The 19562-nt window shown below is 39.3% G+C and overlaps 2 protein-coding genes across 2 annotated transcripts; both read left to right on the top strand.

Annotated features, from left to right (window-relative positions):
- Positions 1 to 10192: 10192 nt before the first annotated feature.
- On the top strand, positions 10193 to 13967 carry LOC146903641 (uncharacterized). The gene is made up of 2 exons (XM_085726197.1): positions 10193 to 10286; positions 12387 to 13967. The coding sequence occupies exon 2, from the start codon at positions 12390 to 12392 to the stop codon at positions 13797 to 13799; it is 1410 nt and encodes a 469-aa protein (XP_085582323.1). The 5' UTR covers positions 10193 to 10286; positions 12387 to 12389; the 3' UTR covers positions 13800 to 13967.
- Positions 13968 to 14105: 138 nt separating this feature from the next.
- LOC146903640 (uncharacterized) lies at positions 14106 to 19020 on the top strand. The gene is made up of 3 exons (XM_085724998.1): positions 14106 to 17769; positions 18028 to 18892; positions 18976 to 19020. The coding sequence occupies exons 1-3, from the start codon at positions 14174 to 14176 to the stop codon at positions 19018 to 19020; spliced, it is 4506 nt and encodes a 1501-aa protein (XP_085581124.1). The 5' UTR covers positions 14106 to 14173.
- Positions 19021 to 19562: the final 542 nt, after the last annotated feature.

Genomic DNA, 19562 nt, shown 5'->3' with positions numbered 1-19562 from the left:
TCTTAACCTCCATTTTGGCCAAATTTTTAGAGAATGCAAAAATATCCCATGGAAGTCGTAGTTATGTTGTTTACCTATCCAACGAATTGTCACATGCTAAGATTCAATACAAATCGGCCACTTTATGGCCTTCCTAGTAAAAATGGGTCGAAAACGAGTAATGTCCTAAATTAACGAGGAGATTTTCTTAACCTCCATTTTGGCCGAATTTTTAGAGAATGCAAAAATATCCCATGGAAGTCGTAGTTATGTTGTTTACCTATCCAACGATCTGTCACATGCTAAGATTCAATACAAATCGGCCACTTTATGGCCTTCCTAGTAAAAAAGGGTCGAAAACGAGTAATGTCCCAAATTAACGCGGAGATTTTCTTAACCTCCATTTTGGCTGAATTTTTAAAAAATGCAAAAATATCCCATGGAAGTCGTAGCTATGTTGTTTACCTATCCAACGAATTGTCCCATTCTAAGATTCAATACAAACCGGCCACTTTTTGGCCTTCCTTATAAAAAAGGGTCGAAAACGAGTAATGTCCTAATTTAACGAGGGGATTTTCTTAACCTCCATTTTGGCCGAATTTTTAGAGAATGCAAAAATATCCCATGGAAGTCGTAGCTATGTTGTTTACCTATCCAACGAATTTTCACATGCTAAGATTCAATACAAATCGACCACTTTATGGCCTTCCTAGTAAAAAACGGTCGAAAACGAGTTATGTCCTAAATTAACGAGGAGATTTTCTTAACCTACATTTTGGCCGAATTTTTAGAGAATGCAAAAATATCCCATGGAAGTCGTAGTTATGTTGTTTACCTATCCAACGAATTGTCACATGCTAAGATTCAATACAAATCGGCCACTTTATGGCCTTCCTAGTAAAAATGGGTCGAAAACGAGTAATGTCCTAAATTAATGAGGAGATTTTCTTAACCTCCATTTTGGCCGAATTTTTAGAGAATGCATAAATATCCCATGGAAGTCGTAGTTATGTTGTTTACCTATCCAACGAATTGTCACACGCTAAGATTCAATGCAAATCGGCCACATTATGGCCTTCCTAGTAAAAAAGGGTCGAAAACGAGTAATGTCCCAAATTAACGCAGAGATTTTCTTAACCTCCATTTTGGCTGAATTTTTAAAAAATGCAAAAATATCCCATGGAAGTCGTAGCTATGTTGTTTACCTATCCAACGAATTGTCACATGCTAAGATTCAATACAAATCGGCCACTTTATGGCCTTCCTAGTAAAAATGGGTCGAAAACTAGTAATGTCCTAAATTAACGAGGAGATTTTCTTAACCTCCATTTTGGCCGAATTTTTAGAGAATGCATAAATATCCCATGGAAGTCGTAGTTATGTTGTTTACCTATCCAACGAATTGTCACATGCTAAGATTCAATACAAATCGGCCACTTTACGGCCTTCCTAGTAAAAATGGGTCGAAAACGAGTAATGTCCTAAATTAACGAGGAGATTTTCATAACCTCCATTTTGGCCGAATTTTAGAGAATGCAAAAATATCCCATGGAAGTCGTAGTTATGTTCTTTACCTATCCAACGAATTGTCACACGCTAAGATTCAATGCAAATCGGCCACATTATGGCCTTCCTAGTAAAAAAGGTTCGAAAACGAGTAATGTCCCAAATTAACGCAGAGATTTTCTTAACCTCCATTTTGGCTGAATTTTTAAAAAATGCAAAAATATCCCATGGAAGTCGTAGCTATGTTGTTTACCTATCCAACGAATTGTCCCATGCTAAGATTCAATACAAACCGGCCAATTTATGGCCTTCCTTATAAAAAAAGGGTCGAAAACGAGTAATGTCCTAAATTAACGAGGGGATTTTCTTAACCTCCATTTTGGCCGAATTTTTAGAGAATGCAAAAATATCCCATGGAAGTCGTAGCAATGTTGTTTATCTTTCCAACGAATTTTCACATGCTAAGATTCAATACAAATCGACCACTTTATCGCCTTCCTAGTAAAAAAGGTTGAAAACGAGTTATGTCCTAAATTAACAAGGAGATTTTCGTAACCTCCATTTTGGCCGAATTTTTAGAGAATGCAAAAATACCCCATGGAAGTCGTAGTTATGTTGTTTATCTATCCAACGAATTGTCACATGCTAAGATTCAATGCAAATCGGCCACATTATGGCCTTCCTAGTAAAAAAGAGTCGAAAACGAGTAATGTCCTAAATTAACGAGGAGATTTTCTTAACCTCCATTTTGGCCGAATTTTTAGAGAATGCAAGAATATCCCATGGAAGTCGTAGTTATGTTGTTTACCTATCCAACGAATTTTCACATGCTAAGATTCAATACAAATCGGCCACTTTATGGCCTTCCTATTAAAAAAGTGTCGAAAACGAGTTATGTCCTAAATTAACGAGGAGATTTTCTTAACCTCCATTTTGGCCGAATTTTTAGAGAATGCAAAAATATCCCATGGAAGTCGTAGTTATGTTGTTTACCTATCCAACGAATTGTCACATGCTAAGATTCAATGCAAATCGGCCACATTATGGCCTATCCAATGAATTGTCACATGCTAAGATTCAATGTAAATCGGCCACATTATGGCCTTCCTAGTAAAAAAGGGTCGAAAACGAGTAATGTCCCAAAATAACGAGGAGATTTTCTTAACCTCCATTTTGGCCAAATTTTTAGAGAATGCAAAAATATCCCATGGAAGTCGTAGTTATGTTGTTTACCTATCCAACGAATTGTCACATGCTAAGATTCAATACAAATCGGCCACTTTATGGCCTTCCTAGTAAAAATGGGTCGAAAACGAGTAATGTCCTAAATTAACGAGGAGATTTTCTTAACCTCCATTTTGGCCGAATTTTTAGAGAATGCAAAAATATCCCATGGAAGTCGTAGTTATGTTGTTTACCTATCCAACGAATTGTCACATGCTAAGATTCAATACAAATCGGCCACTTTATGGCCTTCCTAGTAAAAAAGGGTCGAAAACGAGTAATGTCCCAAATTAACGCGGAGATTTTCTTAACCTCCATTTTGGCTGAATTTTTAAAAAATGCAAAAATATCCCATGGAAGTCGTAGCTATGTTGTTTACCTATCCAACAAATTGTCCCATGCTAAGATTCAATACAAACCGGCCACTTTTTGGCCTTCCTTATAAAAAAGGGTCGAAAACGAGTAATGTCCTAATTTAACGAGGGGATTTTCTTAACCTCCATTTTGGCCAAATTTTTAGAGAATGCAAAAATATCCCATGGAAGTCGTAGCTATGTTGTTTACCTATCCAACGAATTTTCACATGCTAAGATTCAATACAAATCGACCACTTTATGGCCTTCCTAGTAAAAAACGGTCGAAAACGAGTTATGTCCTAAATTAACGAGGAGATTTTCTTAACCTACATTTTGGCCGAATTTTTAGAGAATGCAAAAATATCCCATGGAAGTCGTAGTTATGTTGTTTACCTATCCAACGAATTGTCCCATGCTAAGATTCAATACAAACCGGCCAATTTATGGCCTTCCTTATAAAAAAAGGGTCGAAAACGAGTAATGTCCTAAATTAACGAGGGGATTTTCTTAACCTCCATTTTGGCCGAATTTTTAGAGAATGCAAAAATATCCCATGGAAGTCGTAGCAATGTTGTTTATCTTTCCAACGAATTTTCACATGCTAAGATTCAATACAAATCGACCACTTTATCGCCTTCCTAGTAAAAAAGGGTTGAAAACGAGTTATGTCCTAAATTAACAAGGAGATTTTCGTAACCTCCATTTTGGCCGAATTTTTAGAGAATGCAAAAATACCCCATGGAAGTCGTAGTTATGTTGTTTATCTATCCAACGAATTGTCACATGCTAAGATTCAATGCAAATCGGCCACATTATGGCCTTCCTAGTAAAAAAGAGTCGAAAACGAGTAATGTCCTAAATTAACGAGGAGATTTTCTTAACCTCCATTTTGGCCGAATTTTTAGAGAATGCAAAAATATCCCATGGAAGTCGTAGTTATGTTGTTTACCTATCCAACGAATTTTCACATGCTAAGATTCAATACAAATCGGCCACTTTATGTTCTTCCTATTAAAAAAGTGTCGAAAACGAGTAATGTCCTAAATTAACGAGGAGATTTTCTTAACCTCCATTTTGGCCGAATTTTTAGAGAATGCAAAAATATCCCATGGAAGTCGTAGTTATGTTGTTTACCTATCCAACGAATTGTCACATGCTAAGATTCAATGCAAATCGGCCACATTATGGCCTATCCAATGAATTGTCACATGCTAAGATTCAATGTAAATCGGCCACATTATGGCCTTCCTAGTAAAAAAGGGTCGAAAACGAGTAATGTCCCAAAATAACGAGGAGATTTTCTTAACCTCCATTTTGGCCAAATTTTTAGAGAATGCAAAAATATCCCATGGAAGTCGTAGTTATGTTGTTTACCTATCCAACGAATTGTCACATGCTAAGATTCAATACAAATCGGCCACTTTATGGCCTTCCTAGTAAAAATGGGTCGAAAACGAGTAATGTCCTAAATTAACGAGGAGATTTTCTTAACCTCCATTTTGGCCGAATTTTTAGAGAATGCAAAAATATCCCATGGAAGTCGTAGTTATGTTGTTTACCTATCCAACGATCTGTCACATGCTAAGATTCAATACAAATCGGCCACTTTATGGCCTTCCTAGTAAAAAAGGGTCGAAAACGAGTAATGTCCCAAATTAACGCGGAGATTTTCTTAACCTCCATTTTGGCTGAATTTTTTAAAAATGCAAAAATATCCCATGGAAGTCGTAGCTATGTTGTTTAGCTATCCAACGAATTGTCCCATTCTAAGATTCAATACAAACCGGCCACTTTTTGGCCTTCCTTATAAAAAAGGGTCGAAAACGAGTAATGTCCTAATTTAACGAGGGGATTTTCTTAACCTCCATTTTGGCCGAATTTTTAGAGAATGCAAAAATATCCCATGGAAGTCGTAGCTATGTTGTTTACCTATCCAACGAATTTTCACATGCTAAGATTCAATACAAATCGACCACTTTATGGCCTTCCTAGTAAAAAACGGTCGAAAACGAGTTATGTCCTAAATTAACGAGGAGATTTTCTTAACCTACATTTTGGCCGAATTTTTAGAGAATGCAAAAATATCCCATGGAAGTCGTAGTTATGTTGTTTACCTATCCAACGAATTGTCACATGCTAAGATTCAATACAAATCGGCCACTTTATGGCCTTCCTAGTAAAAATGGGTCGAAAACGAGTAATGTCCTAAATTAATGAGGAGATTTTCTTAACCTCCATTTTGGCCGAATTTTTAGAGAATGCAAAAATATCCCATGGAAGTCGTAGTTATGTTGTTTACCTATCCAACGAATTGTCACACGCTAAGATTCAATGCAAATCGGCCACGTTATGGCCTTCCTAGTAAAAAAGGGTCGAAAACGAGTAATGTCCCAAATTAACGCGGAGATTTTCTTAACCTCCATTTTGGCTGAATTTTTAAAAAATGCAAAAATATCCCATGGAAGTCGTAGCTATGTTGTTTACCTATCCAACAAATTGTCCCATGCTAAGATTCAATACAAACCGGCCACTTTTTGGCCTTCCTTATAAAAAAGGGTCGAAAACGAGTAATGTCCTAATTTAACGAGGGGATTTTCTTAACCTCCATTTTGGCCGAATTTTTAGAGAATGCAAAAATATCCCATGGAAGTCGTAGCTATGTTGTTTACCTATCCAACGAATTTTCACATGCTAAGATTCAATACAAATCGACCACTTTATGGCCTTCCTAGTAAAAAACGGTCGAAAACGAGTTATGTCCTAAATTAACGAGGAGATTTTCTTAACCTACATTTTGGCCGAATTTTTAGAGAATGCAAAAATATCCCATGGAAGTCGTAGTTATGTTGTTTACCTATCCAACGAATTGTCCCATGCTAGATTCAATACAAACCGGCCAATTTATGGCCTTCCTTATAAAAAAAGGGTCGAAAACGAGTAATGTCCTAAATTAACGAGGGGATTTTCTTAACCTCCATTTTGGCCGAATTTTTAGAGAATGCAAAAATATCCCATGGAAGTCGTAGCAATGTTGTTTATCTTTCCAACGAATTTTCACATGCTAAGATTCAATACAAATCGACCACTTTATCGCCTTCCTAGTAAAAAAGGGTTGAAAACGAGTTATGTCCTAAATTAACAAGGAGATTTTCGTAACCTCCATTTTGGCCGAATTTTTAGAGAATGCAAAAATACCCCATGGAAGTCGTAGTTATGTTGTTTATCTATCCAACGAATTGTCACATGCTAAGATTCAATGCAAATCGGCCACATTATGGCCTTCCTAGTAAAAAAGAGTCGAAAACGAGTAATGTCCTAAATTAACGAGGAGATTTTCTTAACCTCCATTTTGGCCGAATTTTTAGAGAATGCAAGAATATCCCATGGAAGTCGTAGTTATGTTGTTTACCTATCCAACGAATTTTCACATGCTAAGATTCAATACAAATCGGCCACTTTATGGCCTTCCTATTAAAAAAGTGTCGAAAACGAGTAATGTCCTAAATTAACGAGGAGATTTTCTTAACCTCCATTTTGGCCGAATTTTTAGAGAATGCAAAAATATCCCATGGAAGTCGTAGTTATGTTGTTTACCTATCCAACGAATTGTCACATGCTAAGATTCAATGCAAATCGGCCACATTATGGCCTATCCAATGAATTGTCACATGCTAAGATTCAATGTAAATCGGCCACATTATGGCCTTCCTAGTAAAAAAGGGTCGAAAACGAGTAATGTCCCAAAATAACGAGGAGATTTTCTTAACCTCCATTTTGGCCAAATTTTTAGAGAATGCAAAAATATCCCATGGAAGTCGTAGTTATGTTGTTTACCTATCCAACGAATTGTCACATGCTAAGATTCAATACAAATCGGCCACTTTATGGCCTTCCTAGTAAAAATGGGTCGAAAACGAGTAATGTCCTAAATTAACGAGGAGATTTTCTTAACCTCCATTTTGGCCGAATTTTTAGAGAATGCAAAAATATCCCATGGAAGTTGTAGTTATGTTGTTTACCTATCCAACGATCTGTCACATGCTAAGATTCAATACAAATCGGCCACTTTATGGCCTTCCTAGTAAAAAAGGGTCGAAAACGAGTAATGTCCCAAATTAACGCGGAGGTTTTCTTAACCTCCATTTTGGCTGAATTTTTAAAAAATGCAAAAATATCCCATGGAAGTCGTAGCTATGTTGTTTACCTATCCAACGAATTGTCCCATTCTAAGATTCAATACAAACCGGCCACTTTTTGGCCTTCCTTATAAAAAAGGGTCGAAAACGAGTAATGTCCTAATTTAACGAGGGGATTTTCTTAACCTCCATTTTGGCCGAATTTTTAGAGAATGCAAAAATATCCCATGGAAGTCGTAGCTATGTTGTTTACCTATCCAACGAATTTTCACATGCTAAGATTCAATACAAATCGACCACTTTATGGCCTTCCTAGTAAAAAACGGTCGAAAACGAGTTATGTCCTAAATTAACGAGGAGATTTTCTTAACCTACATTTTGGCCGAATTTGTAGAGAATGCAAAAATATCCCATGGAAGTCGTAGTTATGTTGTTTACCTATCCAACGAATTGTCACATGCTAAGATTCAATACAAATCGGCCACTTTATGGCCTTCCTAGTAAAAATGGGTCGAAAACGAGTAATGTCCTAAATTATTGAGGAGATTTTCTTAACCTCCATTTTGGCCGAATTTTTAGAGAATGCAAAAATATCCCATGGAAGTCGTAGTTATGTTGTTTACCTATCCAACGAATTGTCACACGCTAAGATTCAATGCAAATCGGCCACATTATGGCCTTCCTAGTAAAAAAGGGTCGAAAACGAGTAATGTCCCAAATTAACGCAGAGATTTTCTTAACCTCCATTTTGGCTGAATTTTTAAAAAATGCAAAAATATCCAATGGAAGTCGTAGCTATGTTGTTTACCTATCCAACGAATTGTCACATGCTAAGATTCAATACAAACCGGCCAATTTATGGCCTTCCTTATAAAAAAATGGTCGAAAACGAGTAATGTCCTAAATTAACGAGGGGATTTTCTTAACCTCCATTTTGGCCGAATTTTTAGAGAATGCAAAAATATCCCATGGAAGTCGTAGCTATGTTGTTTACCTATCCAAGGAATTTTCACATGCTAAGATTCAATACAAATCGACCACTTTATCGCCTTCCTAGTAAAAAAGGGTTGAAAACGAGTTATGTCCTAAATTAACGAGGAGATTTTCTTAACCTCCATTTTGACCGAATTTTTAGAGAATGCAAAAATACCCCATGGAAGTCGTAGTTATGTTGTTTATCTATCCAACGAATTGTCACATGCTAAGATTCAATGCAAATCGGCCACATTATGGCCTTCCTTGTAAAAAAGGGTCGAAAACGAGTAATGTCCCAAATTAACGCAGAGATTTTCTTAACCTCCATTTTGGCTGAATTTTTAAAAAAAGCAAAAATATCCCATGGAAGTCGTAGCTATGTTGTTTACCTATCCAACGAATTGTCCCATGCTAACATTCAATACAAACCGGCCAATTTATAGCCTTCCTTATAAAAAAAGGGTCGAAAACGAGTAATGTCCTAAATTAACGAGGGGATTTTCTTAACCTCCATTTTGGCCGAATTTTTAGAGAATGCAAAAATATCCCATGGAAGTCGTAGCTATGTTGTTTACCTATCCAACGAATTTTCACATGCTAAGATTCAATACAAATCGACCACTTTATCGCCTTCCTAGTAAAAAAGGGTTGAAAATGAGTTATGTCCTAAATTAACGAGGAGATTTTCTTAACCTCCATTTTGGCCGAATTTTTAGAGAATGCAAAAATACCCCATAGAAGTCGTAGTTATGTTGTTTATCTATCCAACGAATTGTCACATGCTAAGATTCAATACAAATCGGCCACTTTATGGCCTTCCTAGTAAAAATGGGTCAAAAACGAGTAATGTCCTAAATTAACGAGGAGATTTTCTTAACCTCCATTTTGGCCGAATTTTTAGAGAATGCAAAAATATCCCATGGAAGTCGTAGTTATGTTGTTTACCTATCCAACGAATTGTCACATGCTAAGATTCAATACAAATCGGCCACTTTATGGCCTTCCTAGTAAAAATGGGTCGAAAACGAGTAATGTCCTAAATTAACGAGGAGATTTTCTTAACCACCATTTTGGTCGAATTTTTAGAGAATGCAAAAATATCCCATGGAAGTCGTAGTTATGTTGTTTACCTATCTGTCATACCCCAATTTTTGACCTAAGGATCCTACATACATACACTGACGCACGTCGTTTAACCCTGATTAGTGTCCGACTTTCCATTAAAAATTCGACAGATAGGTATTTTAAAACACCCCATTTGTTGGTTCCGAGTCGGACCCTCTTCTCTCTTTAATTTTTATTTATTTTCAATTCTTAAGTTTCCATCTTTTAAGGTTTTTTTTATTAATTAATTTTAACTTTAATTTTTATTCTAGTCATTATTTCTTTTATTTTCTTTTAGAATAGTCCAAGTTTTTTATTTTATTAATTAGAAGGTCAAAAAAAGAACAAAAAATATTAACTTGTTTATCCTTTTATTATTTCATTTTTATTTAGTCATTTTTTCCTTTCTTTATTATTGTTAAGTCCCAAAAAATGGTCAAGTTCATCCAAAGCATGTCACACGCTCTTTCTCTTCACCCTCATCCTCTCCTTATCCTCATCCGAAAGGCTTGTTCCAATCCAAAATATCAATTGAACGCAATACCAATCCAGAACACAGGCTGGTCAAGCCTCAATCCAGTCCAGGTTCAAATACACACAGCCTGTTCACCTCATGCGTTTTATGTTCCAACCCAATCCGTAACAACTCCGCTTGTTCCCCTCCCCAAGCTACCGATTTCTGGCTTCACCTCAACAAACCCTTAACACTATAAATACGGCACGCACAAACCAAAAAAGAAAAGAAAAGAAAGGACGGCAGAGAAGCAGAGAGAGACGAAACCAGTATCAACAACACCGAATCCAACAACTCGGACACAACAACCTAAACCACATCGGACCAAACCACATCGGACCTAAACCACATCGCGTAGCATAAAGAAGGACGGTACAAGGTTTCCAACCGTCACTAACACAAGCCGCGAATCCAACACACAGGTGTAGCCGTCGACGACACAAACCGCACCTGAGTTGCTGAAAAGCTCCGAGACAATCCAAGAAACAAGAGGTAGTTTTCGTTTCTCTTTAAAAATTTTAAAGAAGAATAAAAAAGGAAGAAGTAGGAAAGATGAAGCAAGAATCATAAAAAATAAATATGAAAGAAGGAGAAGAACAAAGAACGAGAGAAAACAAGGAGGAAGAGAGAGAAAACATTTGTGAAAAATGAATCAAAACCGGTCTCCCATCATTTATATACTCACTAAACCGGTTCGGTTCTCTTGAACCGAACCGGTCTGAACCCATGCCCAGCAAGCCCAGTTTTGTTTACTTACTGCATACCTCCCTGATTACTGCCTGCACCCCCCTGCTGTAATTCTATTTTTTTTCATGTTCATTTTTTTTTCTTTTCGTAAGCATCACATTTTTATTTAATCCCCATGCATTTTTTTTTCCACTTAGGTTTATTATACTACTCATCGCATACTCATTTTTATTTTATTTTCTAGTCATTTACTTCGTCGTGTGGAACTTAAAATGTATAAATAGGTTTTTAATGTAATTTTTTTTATTTTCGTTTCTTGCACATAAATTAGAATGTAAATAGGCCCCAATGTAATTTATTTATTTTTACCGCAGACCGTAGAATGTATTAATAGGTTTTTTGTAATAGCCTAGGTGCATGTGTGCGTGTGTGGGTGTATGTTTATTTTTATGCTTGTTAGTTTAGGTAAAAGGCCTTTGTGGTGGTCCAAACGCCACCATGGGGTCCTTACGCTTTTATTTCTTTATGCTCCGTTAGTTTAATTATATTCTAGTTATTTGAAAACCACAAACAAAAATATATATTTTTTAAAATAAACCTTGATCTTAAATCAAGTGCCGTCGTTTTTCTTTTATTTTTAATCAAACATTAAATCAATTTAATTCTATTTTGAGTCTCTTTTTAAATATAAAAAACACAAACAAATTCTCACTTGCCACTTTGGCTTTCTTTCATTTTAAAGCCTTTTTCAAAACATTAAAAAACACTCAACCAATCAAACGTCAGTTTTTACCATGAACTACGTGATTTTGATCCCTCACGGGTACGTAGGCAGAGGACACTCGTCCTTTCAAATCGATAAAATGTAGATAACTAGGTCTTCTTTCTTTTTATCATTTCAAATCCTTTTTTTCCAAAAAAAGCAAGTAAGTTATAGCACATTATTTAAATAAAACCAAGAGGTTCCCGTAGAGTACTACGGACATAAAGGGTGCTAATACCTTCCCTTTATGTAACTAACCCCCGAACCCTAAATCTTTTTCAAATGGGGTGTTTGAACTTTTTTCCCCTTTTTCTTAAAAAATTAAATGTTCAGTCGTGAAATAAAAAAGTGAGTCAAAAGCTAATCAAATAGCCTTGATCTCCGAAAAATGACGCGACAGAAATGGCGACTTCACTGGGGACGTCCCTAAGAGGGTTGAGCCTAACTTGGTCTTATTTAATTTTTGTGCTATAACTTGCTTAAAAATCAAAAATAAAAGATGGAAATACCTGTATATATGTTCTTCCTTCTTCTTTCTTCTTTCTTTTAACGTGAGTGGTGAGATGGGTCCTAACCCGGACTTGAGTGAAACATAAGATAGGAGTGGTAGACCTATAGTGTCATACCGAGAGTATTCTCGTGTCTTGTCACACGTGAGATAACCACACTTAGCGGAGGAGCTTGAAGTGATATATGTCGGCGGGTGTTGTCACGCTTAGACTTTATTACTCTTAAGTTTCCGATTGAACGCTAAGGACCTTTAGTAACCCTTAAGCCATCTTGGCCTTTTTAGGACGTAGTGCGGTGGCTAACCGGGTGTTGTCTCGGTATTAGTCGACTGCGATACTACACTCGAACTAGACTTTCCTACGAACGATGTTGGACCGGGTGTTGTCTCGGTATCCGATAAAGTTCAAAGGCGGTCGGAATTCGGGAACTTTGGTAGAACCCTTGTTGCAAGTACATTTGAAACCATAGTCCCTACCAAATGGCGTTGTTACCCTCGACTCCAACATTGTATACCTTAAACCTCATCATGTTTTCCATGCATAATCATACATACATACATCCATTCATAAATAGTTTTTTTCTCATCCATAAAATATCGAAGGACTTATGTAGGTTTTTTGTAAACATCATAGGAAATGGAGAATGTAAGGAGGACTCATAGGTATGAATTCAAAAAGCCGGACTTGGAGAGTTTAAGGAAGTTAGCAAGGAGATTGGAGGATCCAGATCATTTTCGAAAGCCGAACGGTTGTTTGGTCGATATTCTCATGACAAAGGTGGATGAGGGGCTCCTCAATACTTTGGTCCAGTTTTATGAACCGATATACCATGGTTTCACATTCCCTGATTTTCAGCTCTTCCCCACGTTAGAGGAGTATTCTCATTGGGTTGGCTTACCCGTGCTTAACCAAGTTCCCTTTCATAGCCTTGAACTCACCCCTAAGATCCCAGACCTCGCAAAAGCCCTTCACCTTGATATAACCGACATAAAAAACAAGTTCGTCCCTAGAGCCGGTCTTCAGTGCCTATCCTACAACTTCCTCTACCAAAAAGCCACCACTTGTCTTAATAGATCAAAGATTGATGCCTTTGAGTCTATCCTTGCCTTGCTCATTTATGGTATTGTGCTCTTCCCAAATGTTAACGACTTTGTTGACATGAACGCCATTCAAATCTTCCTAACTCAGAACCCAGTTCCCACTCTGCTTGCTGACACCTATGTTTCTATCCATGAGCGAACCAGTAAAGGGAAAGGAACCATCATTTGCTGTGCACCTTTACTCCACATGTGGATCACCTCACACTTACCCCGTCCCAAGTTTAGGCCAGAATATGTTCCATGGTCCCAAAAGCTCATGACCCTTACCCCTAATGACATAACTTGGTTCAACCCAGCTTGTGACCCAGAAGCTATCATCGACAGGTGCGGAGAATCTAACAACGTACCCCTTCTAGGTATACGTGGAGGAATCAGCTATAGCCCAGTTCTTGCTAGACGTCAGTTCGGATACCCTATGAAGATGAAGCCTCTGTACCGCATCCTAGACAGAGATTTCTTCCTTTACAAGGAGGATGGTACGAACCAAAAAGCTCAATTTGTGAAAGCTTGGCATTCCATTATCAGGATGGATAGGAACCAGTTAGGAAGAAAGTCGAATACCGCCCATGAAGCTTATGTCAAATGGGTCATCGATCGAGCAAACAAACTGAAGATGCCTTACCCTCAACGAAGGCTCACAACCTCAACTATTCCGACCATGCCCTTACCTTTACCCCCAAAAACTCAGGAGGAAAGCCAAGAGCGGGAAGCTGTGTTAATCCTTGAAAATGCCACCTTGAAAAGGAAATATGATGAAGCTATGCTCAAGATGGAAACCATGAGTGGTAAAATAGAACAGCAGGAGCATGAGCTCCTCGAGCAAAAGGAACAAATAGCTAAGAAGGACGCTCAGATTCAAGCTCAAAGCGCGAGGCTCGCACAATTTATCAGCAAGAAGGAGCGCATGGATTTCTTCACAGGGGCACACCCGGATTTTGAGGAGTAGTCCACTACGAAAGCTCAGGATATTCCCAGTTGTTTCACCACTTTATGTTATTTTCTAGCTTTTTTGTGATGTACTTTGGAGTCTATCCCTTGGCTCAGTTTTGTTAAAAGGGAATTATTTTGTAGTACTTTAATTATTCAATAAATTTTCAATTATGATGTTTACAAATTTGCTTTTATAAGTCCTTCGATAAATAAAAATGTGTCTATTTTTGCATAACATCATGCATCATTTTGCATTTCACAGTTTCAAATCCAGAGTCTCACACAAGTTTTCTTTTCCAGAAAAAGGTCAGCCCGTTTCAAAAGGTGGCCCCACGTATCATCTACAAGCCCACCCGCACTATCTACACTCGAGCAAACGTTAAGAAAAAGATGGATTATCTCGAACAAGAAAATCGAGTGCTCCGCGAAGAGATGTCAACCATGCAGACTAAGATGGATGAGATGGCTGAAATGATGAAGACAATGGCGGAAGCACAGGTTCGAGCTCAAGCACAAGCTGAAGCACAAGCTCAAGCACTCGTTCAAGCACAAGCTCAGGCACAAGCTCAAGCTCAAGCACTGGCTCAGGCTCAAGCACAAGCTCAAGCACAATCTCAGGCACAAGCACCACCGCCTCCTCCTCCAGTCAGAACTCAGGCCGAAACATCCGCCTCTGCAGCTGCCCCTGCCACCCCTGGATGGACAATATGTGCGGACTCTCCGGTACACTCTGCTCCGCAACGTTCTGCGCCTCGGTTCTCGCCTTTCACTGCCGGCGAAATACTCCGTCCCATTGTGTGTGAAGCTTCAAGTTCTATGCCAGAAGGCCGTTCTTGGGGTGTGCCAGTGTGCCTCAGTGAAGTATTCCGCCCTATCATGACCGAAGTTCCGATGCCTACTCGTCAAAATGCAACTCATGTTCCTCCACCTCTGTTAGGAGCTCCTCCAGCCGCTATGACCTATTCGGCTCCGGTGATGCATACCATTCCACAAGAAGAAGAGCCCATCTACCATTCAGGGGATATGGAAGCCTATGATAGAATGAATGACTTGCAGCAAAAATATGATGAAATTCAGCGAGATGTGAAAGCCCTCCACAAGAAGAAAGTATTTGGGAAGACTGCTTATGATCTCTGTTTGGTGCCAAATGTTCAAATACCCCACAAGTTCAAAGTACCAGACTTCGAGAAGTATAAGGGAAAATCCTGTCCTGAGGAACATCTAACAATGTATGTGAGAAGAATGTCTGCCTATTCCAAGGATGATTCAGTCCTTATCTATTTCTTCCATGAAAGTTTGGCTAATCCTGCCTCAAAATGGTACATGAATCTAGATAAAACAAATATCCAAACTTTCCAAGATCTGGGTGATGCTTTTGTGGAGCAATATAGTTACAATGTGGATATGGCCCCAGATCGAAGTGACCTACAAGCTATGACTCAGGGAGACAAAGAAACATTCAAAGAGTATGCCCAGCGGTGGAGGGATGCCGCTGCCCAAGTCAGCCCGCGCATAGAAGAGAAGGAGATGACCAAGCTCTTCTTAAAAACTCTCAATCAGTTTTATTATGTGAATATGGTCGGAGGTACTCCCAAGGACTTTGCTGAGATGGTTGCTACGGGTGTACGGCTGGAAGAAGGAGTCCGAGAAGGACGTTTAGTAAAAGAAGGGACATCTGCAAGTGGAACCAAGAAGTCTGGGAATCACCTCCCGAAAAAGAAAGAACAAGAGGTCGGTATGGTGACCCATGGGAGACCTCAACAAAATTACTCAGCCTATCAACACGTTGCTGCCATCACACCTGCTGCCAATACCATCCAACCACCAAATGGCCAACCTCAATTCCCACTATATCCACAACAACCTCAATTCCCACAATATCCACAACAATCACAATACCCTCAACAATATCCTCCACAACAATATCATCATCCACAACAATATCCTCCACAACAATATCATCATCCGCAACAATATCCTCCACAACAATACCCTCAACAATATCCCCAACAATGTCCATATCAACAACAACCCTATCAACCACAACATTCTCAACCACGAAAAATGCAAATTGACCCGATCCCCGTCACCTATGCAGAATTACTCCCAGGGTTACTCAAAAAGAATTTGGTCCAGACCAGAGCACCTTCTCCAGTGCCAGAAAAATTGCCAGCATGGTATAGACTTGACCAGACTTGTGATTTTCATCAGGGAGGCCGAGGTCATAATATCGAAAATTGCTATAACTTTAAGTATGCAGTTCAGAAGCTAATCAATGACAAGAAGATAACCTTCACAGATTCAGCACCGAATGTTCAAACCAATCCGTTGCCAAACCATGGTACCACAACTGTCAACATGATCGAAGATTGCCAGAAGACTCATCTCATCCTGAACGTCCAACACATCCGGACACCTTTGGTCCCTATACATACCAAGATGTGTCAAGCGTCTCTCTTTGAACATGATCATGCCGCCTGTGAAGTGTGTCTTCTAGATCCTCAAGGTTGTCAGAAAGTAAAAGATGATATTCAAGGACTTTTAGACCAAGGAGAACTTGTTGTTGAAAGAAAGTGCGATGATGTATGTGTTATAACTTCAGAGGAGCCTTTGGAGATATTCTACGACAGTCGAAAGTCAGTTGCTGCTCCTTTAGTGATCTGTTTGCCTGGTCCGATGCCTTATGCTTCTGAGAAAGCCATTCCTTATAAGTACAATGCCACTATGATAGAGGACGGTCGTGAAGTTCCAATACCACCTTTGCCGTCTGTAGGGAATGTCGCTGAAGTCAGTAGAGTGCTAAGAAATGGGCGTATTGTTCCTGTGGTGCTCCCAAAGAAAGCTAGTGCTCCGATAGTCGAGGAGACCCAAGCTAAAGATCCCAGTGCAGTCAAAGATATCGGTCAGTCTAGTGGGACCAATGCAAATTCTGAGATTGATGACGTTCTCAAGCTAATCAAGAAGAGTGAGTACAAGGTGGTTGATCAACTGATGCAGACCCCATCAAAGATATCCATAATGTCGCTAGTGCTGAATTCTGATGCTCACAAGGAGGCTTTAATGAAGGTCCTGGAACAAGCTTTTGTGGACTACGATGTGACTGTTGGTCAATTCGGAGGAATAGTGGGGAACATCACTGCATGCAACAACCTGAGTTTCAGTGATGAAGAGCTTCCGAAAGAAGGAAGGAACCATAATCTGGCTTTGCACATATCTGTGAATTGTAAGACCGACACTTTGTCAAATGTGCTGATAGACACCGGCTCGTCTCTAAATGTGATGGCCAAAACAACTTATGACCAGCTCTCTTACAAGGGTGCACCTTTAAGACGAAGTGAGGTAATGGTAAAAGCTTTTGATGGTTCGAGGAAGGATGTCCATGGGGAGGTGGATCTGCCTATTACAGTTGGGCCGCAGATCTTCCAGATTACATTTCAAGTGATAGACATCCGGGCATCATACAGTTGCTTGCTAGGTCGCCCTTGGATTCATAAAGCTGGGGCAGTAACCTCTACATTGCACCAGAAGCTGAAGTTTGTGCATAACGGGAAGCTGATAACTGTGAATGGGGAGGAAGCCCTGTTAGTAAGCCATTTGTCGTCTTTCTCTTTTATCAAGGCCGACAGTGTTGAGGGGACGTCATTCCAGGGACTTGCCATGGAAAAAGAGAATACCAAGAAGAGTGAAGCATCTATTTCCTCTCTAAAAGATGCTCAGAGCATAGTGCAAGCTGGAGGATCTGCAAGCTGGGGGAAGTTGATAGAATTGCCAGAGAACAAGCGTCGAGAAGGTCTGGGTTTCTCTCCGTCAACTGATTTGCCTTGGAATGTCGTCGTGCCAGCAAGAGATACGTTCTACAGTGCGGGTTTTATTAATGCCCTGTCAGAAGACAATCCTGAGGGGATACCACGAAGCTTCGTGACTCATGGAGGGTCTAGCCGCAATTGGGTCGCTGTAGATGTTCCTTTTGTCGCTCACTTGTCAAAGTAATGCATTTGTTCGTTTTATGTTTTTTCAAAAATCCTTTCGCCCCGCCCCAAGCGAAAGTGAATTTATCTAGGGCCATTTGCTTCAAAAAATTATTGTCAATTAAATAAAAATGTCGTTTTGTTCCCGACTTTTGTTTTATTTTTCTTTTGTGCTTTTTTCTGAAAAATGGTAATACAAAAAACCAAAAAAATATATAATCACCTTCGAAAAATCTGCATTTACTTATTTTCTAAAATCATCAGTCATATGTGCAGATTAAACATCAATGAACCCTTTGAACAACATACCCCCATAATCTCTCCCAACTTTGAATCCCCTGTGTATGAGGCGGAAGAGGAAGAGAATGAAGAGATTCCCGACGAAATCTCTCGGCTACTTGAACAAGAAAGAAAAGTCATTCAGCCTTATGGGGAAGCAATAGAGGTGATCAACTTGGGTACTGAAGAAGACAGGAAAGAGGTCAAGATTGGGGCATCACTTGAAGCAAGTATCAAGAAGCGAGTGATAGAACTTTTCAGAGAATATGTTGATATATTTGCTTGGTCGTACAAAGATATGCCGGGCCTGAATACTGATATTGTGGTGCACCGTCTGCCGTTGAAGCCTGAATGTCCACCAGTCAAGCAGAAGTTGAGAAGAGCCCGTCCTGATATGGCCCTCAAGATTAAAGAAGAAGTACAGAAACAGATTGATGCAGGTTTCCTTGTCACATCAGAATACCCGCAGTGGCTCGCCAACATTGTGCCTGTTCCGAAGAAGGATGGTAAAGTCAGAATGTGTGTTGATTACCGTGATTTGAACAAAGCTAGTCCCAAAGATGATTTTCCACTACCTCACATTGATGTATTAGTTGACAACACTGCAAAGTCCAAAGTTTTCTCCTTCATGGATGGTTTCTCCGGTTACAATCAGATCAAAATGGCACCAGAAGATAGAGAGAAGACGTCTTTTATTACCCCTTGGGGCACTTTTTGTTACAGAGTAATGCCGTTTGGGTTAATAAATGCAGGTGCTACTTATCAGAGAGGTATGACTACTCTTTTCCACGACATGATGCACAAAGAGATTGAGGTTTATGTAGATGATATGATTGTCAAGTCGGGTACTGAAGATGAGCATGTCGAGTATTTGCTGAAGATGTTCCAACGACTGAGAAAGTATCAACTCCGTTTGAATCCTAACAAGTGCACCTTTGGCGTCAGATCCGAAAAGCTTTTGGGTTTCATTGTCAGCCAGAAAGGTATTGAAGTTGATCCCGACAAGGTCAGGGCTATCAGAGAGATGCCCGCTCCACAAACAGAAAAACAGGTAAGAGGGTTTCTCGGACGACTGAACTACATCTCCCGTTTTATTTCTCATATGACTGCAACATGTGGGCCGATATTCAAGCTACTCCGCAAAGAGCAAGGTATTGTGTGGACAGAAGAGTGCCAGAAAGCCTTTGACAGCATCAAAGAGTATTTGCTAGAACCGCCCATCCTTATCCCTCCAGTTGAAGGAAGACCTCTGATCATGTACCTGACTGTGTTAGAAGATTCTATGGGTTGTGTACTCGGGCAACAAGATGAAACTGGAAGAAAGGAGCACGCTATTTATTACTTAAGCAAGAAGTTTACTGATTGTGAGTCTCGATATTCCATGCTTGAAAAGACGTGTTGTGCTCTAGCTTGGGCTGCCAAACGCCTTCGTCACTATATGATTAATCATACTACTTGGTTGATTTCTAAAATGGATCCGATCAAGTACGTCTTCGAGAAAGCTGCAGTAACAGGAAGAATCGCCCGGTGGC

The sequence above is a fragment of the Medicago sativa genome, chromosome 7 (genome assembly GCF_051527215.1).
Source record: "Medicago sativa cultivar Bolivia chromosome 7, Bolivia_mono, whole genome shotgun sequence".
In the NCBI taxonomy this organism is placed as follows: Eukaryota; Viridiplantae; Streptophyta; class Magnoliopsida; order Fabales; family Fabaceae; genus Medicago; species Medicago sativa.
The sequence above is the reverse complement of the archived record's forward strand: the minus strand, read 5'-3'. Positions and strand labels throughout refer to the sequence as shown.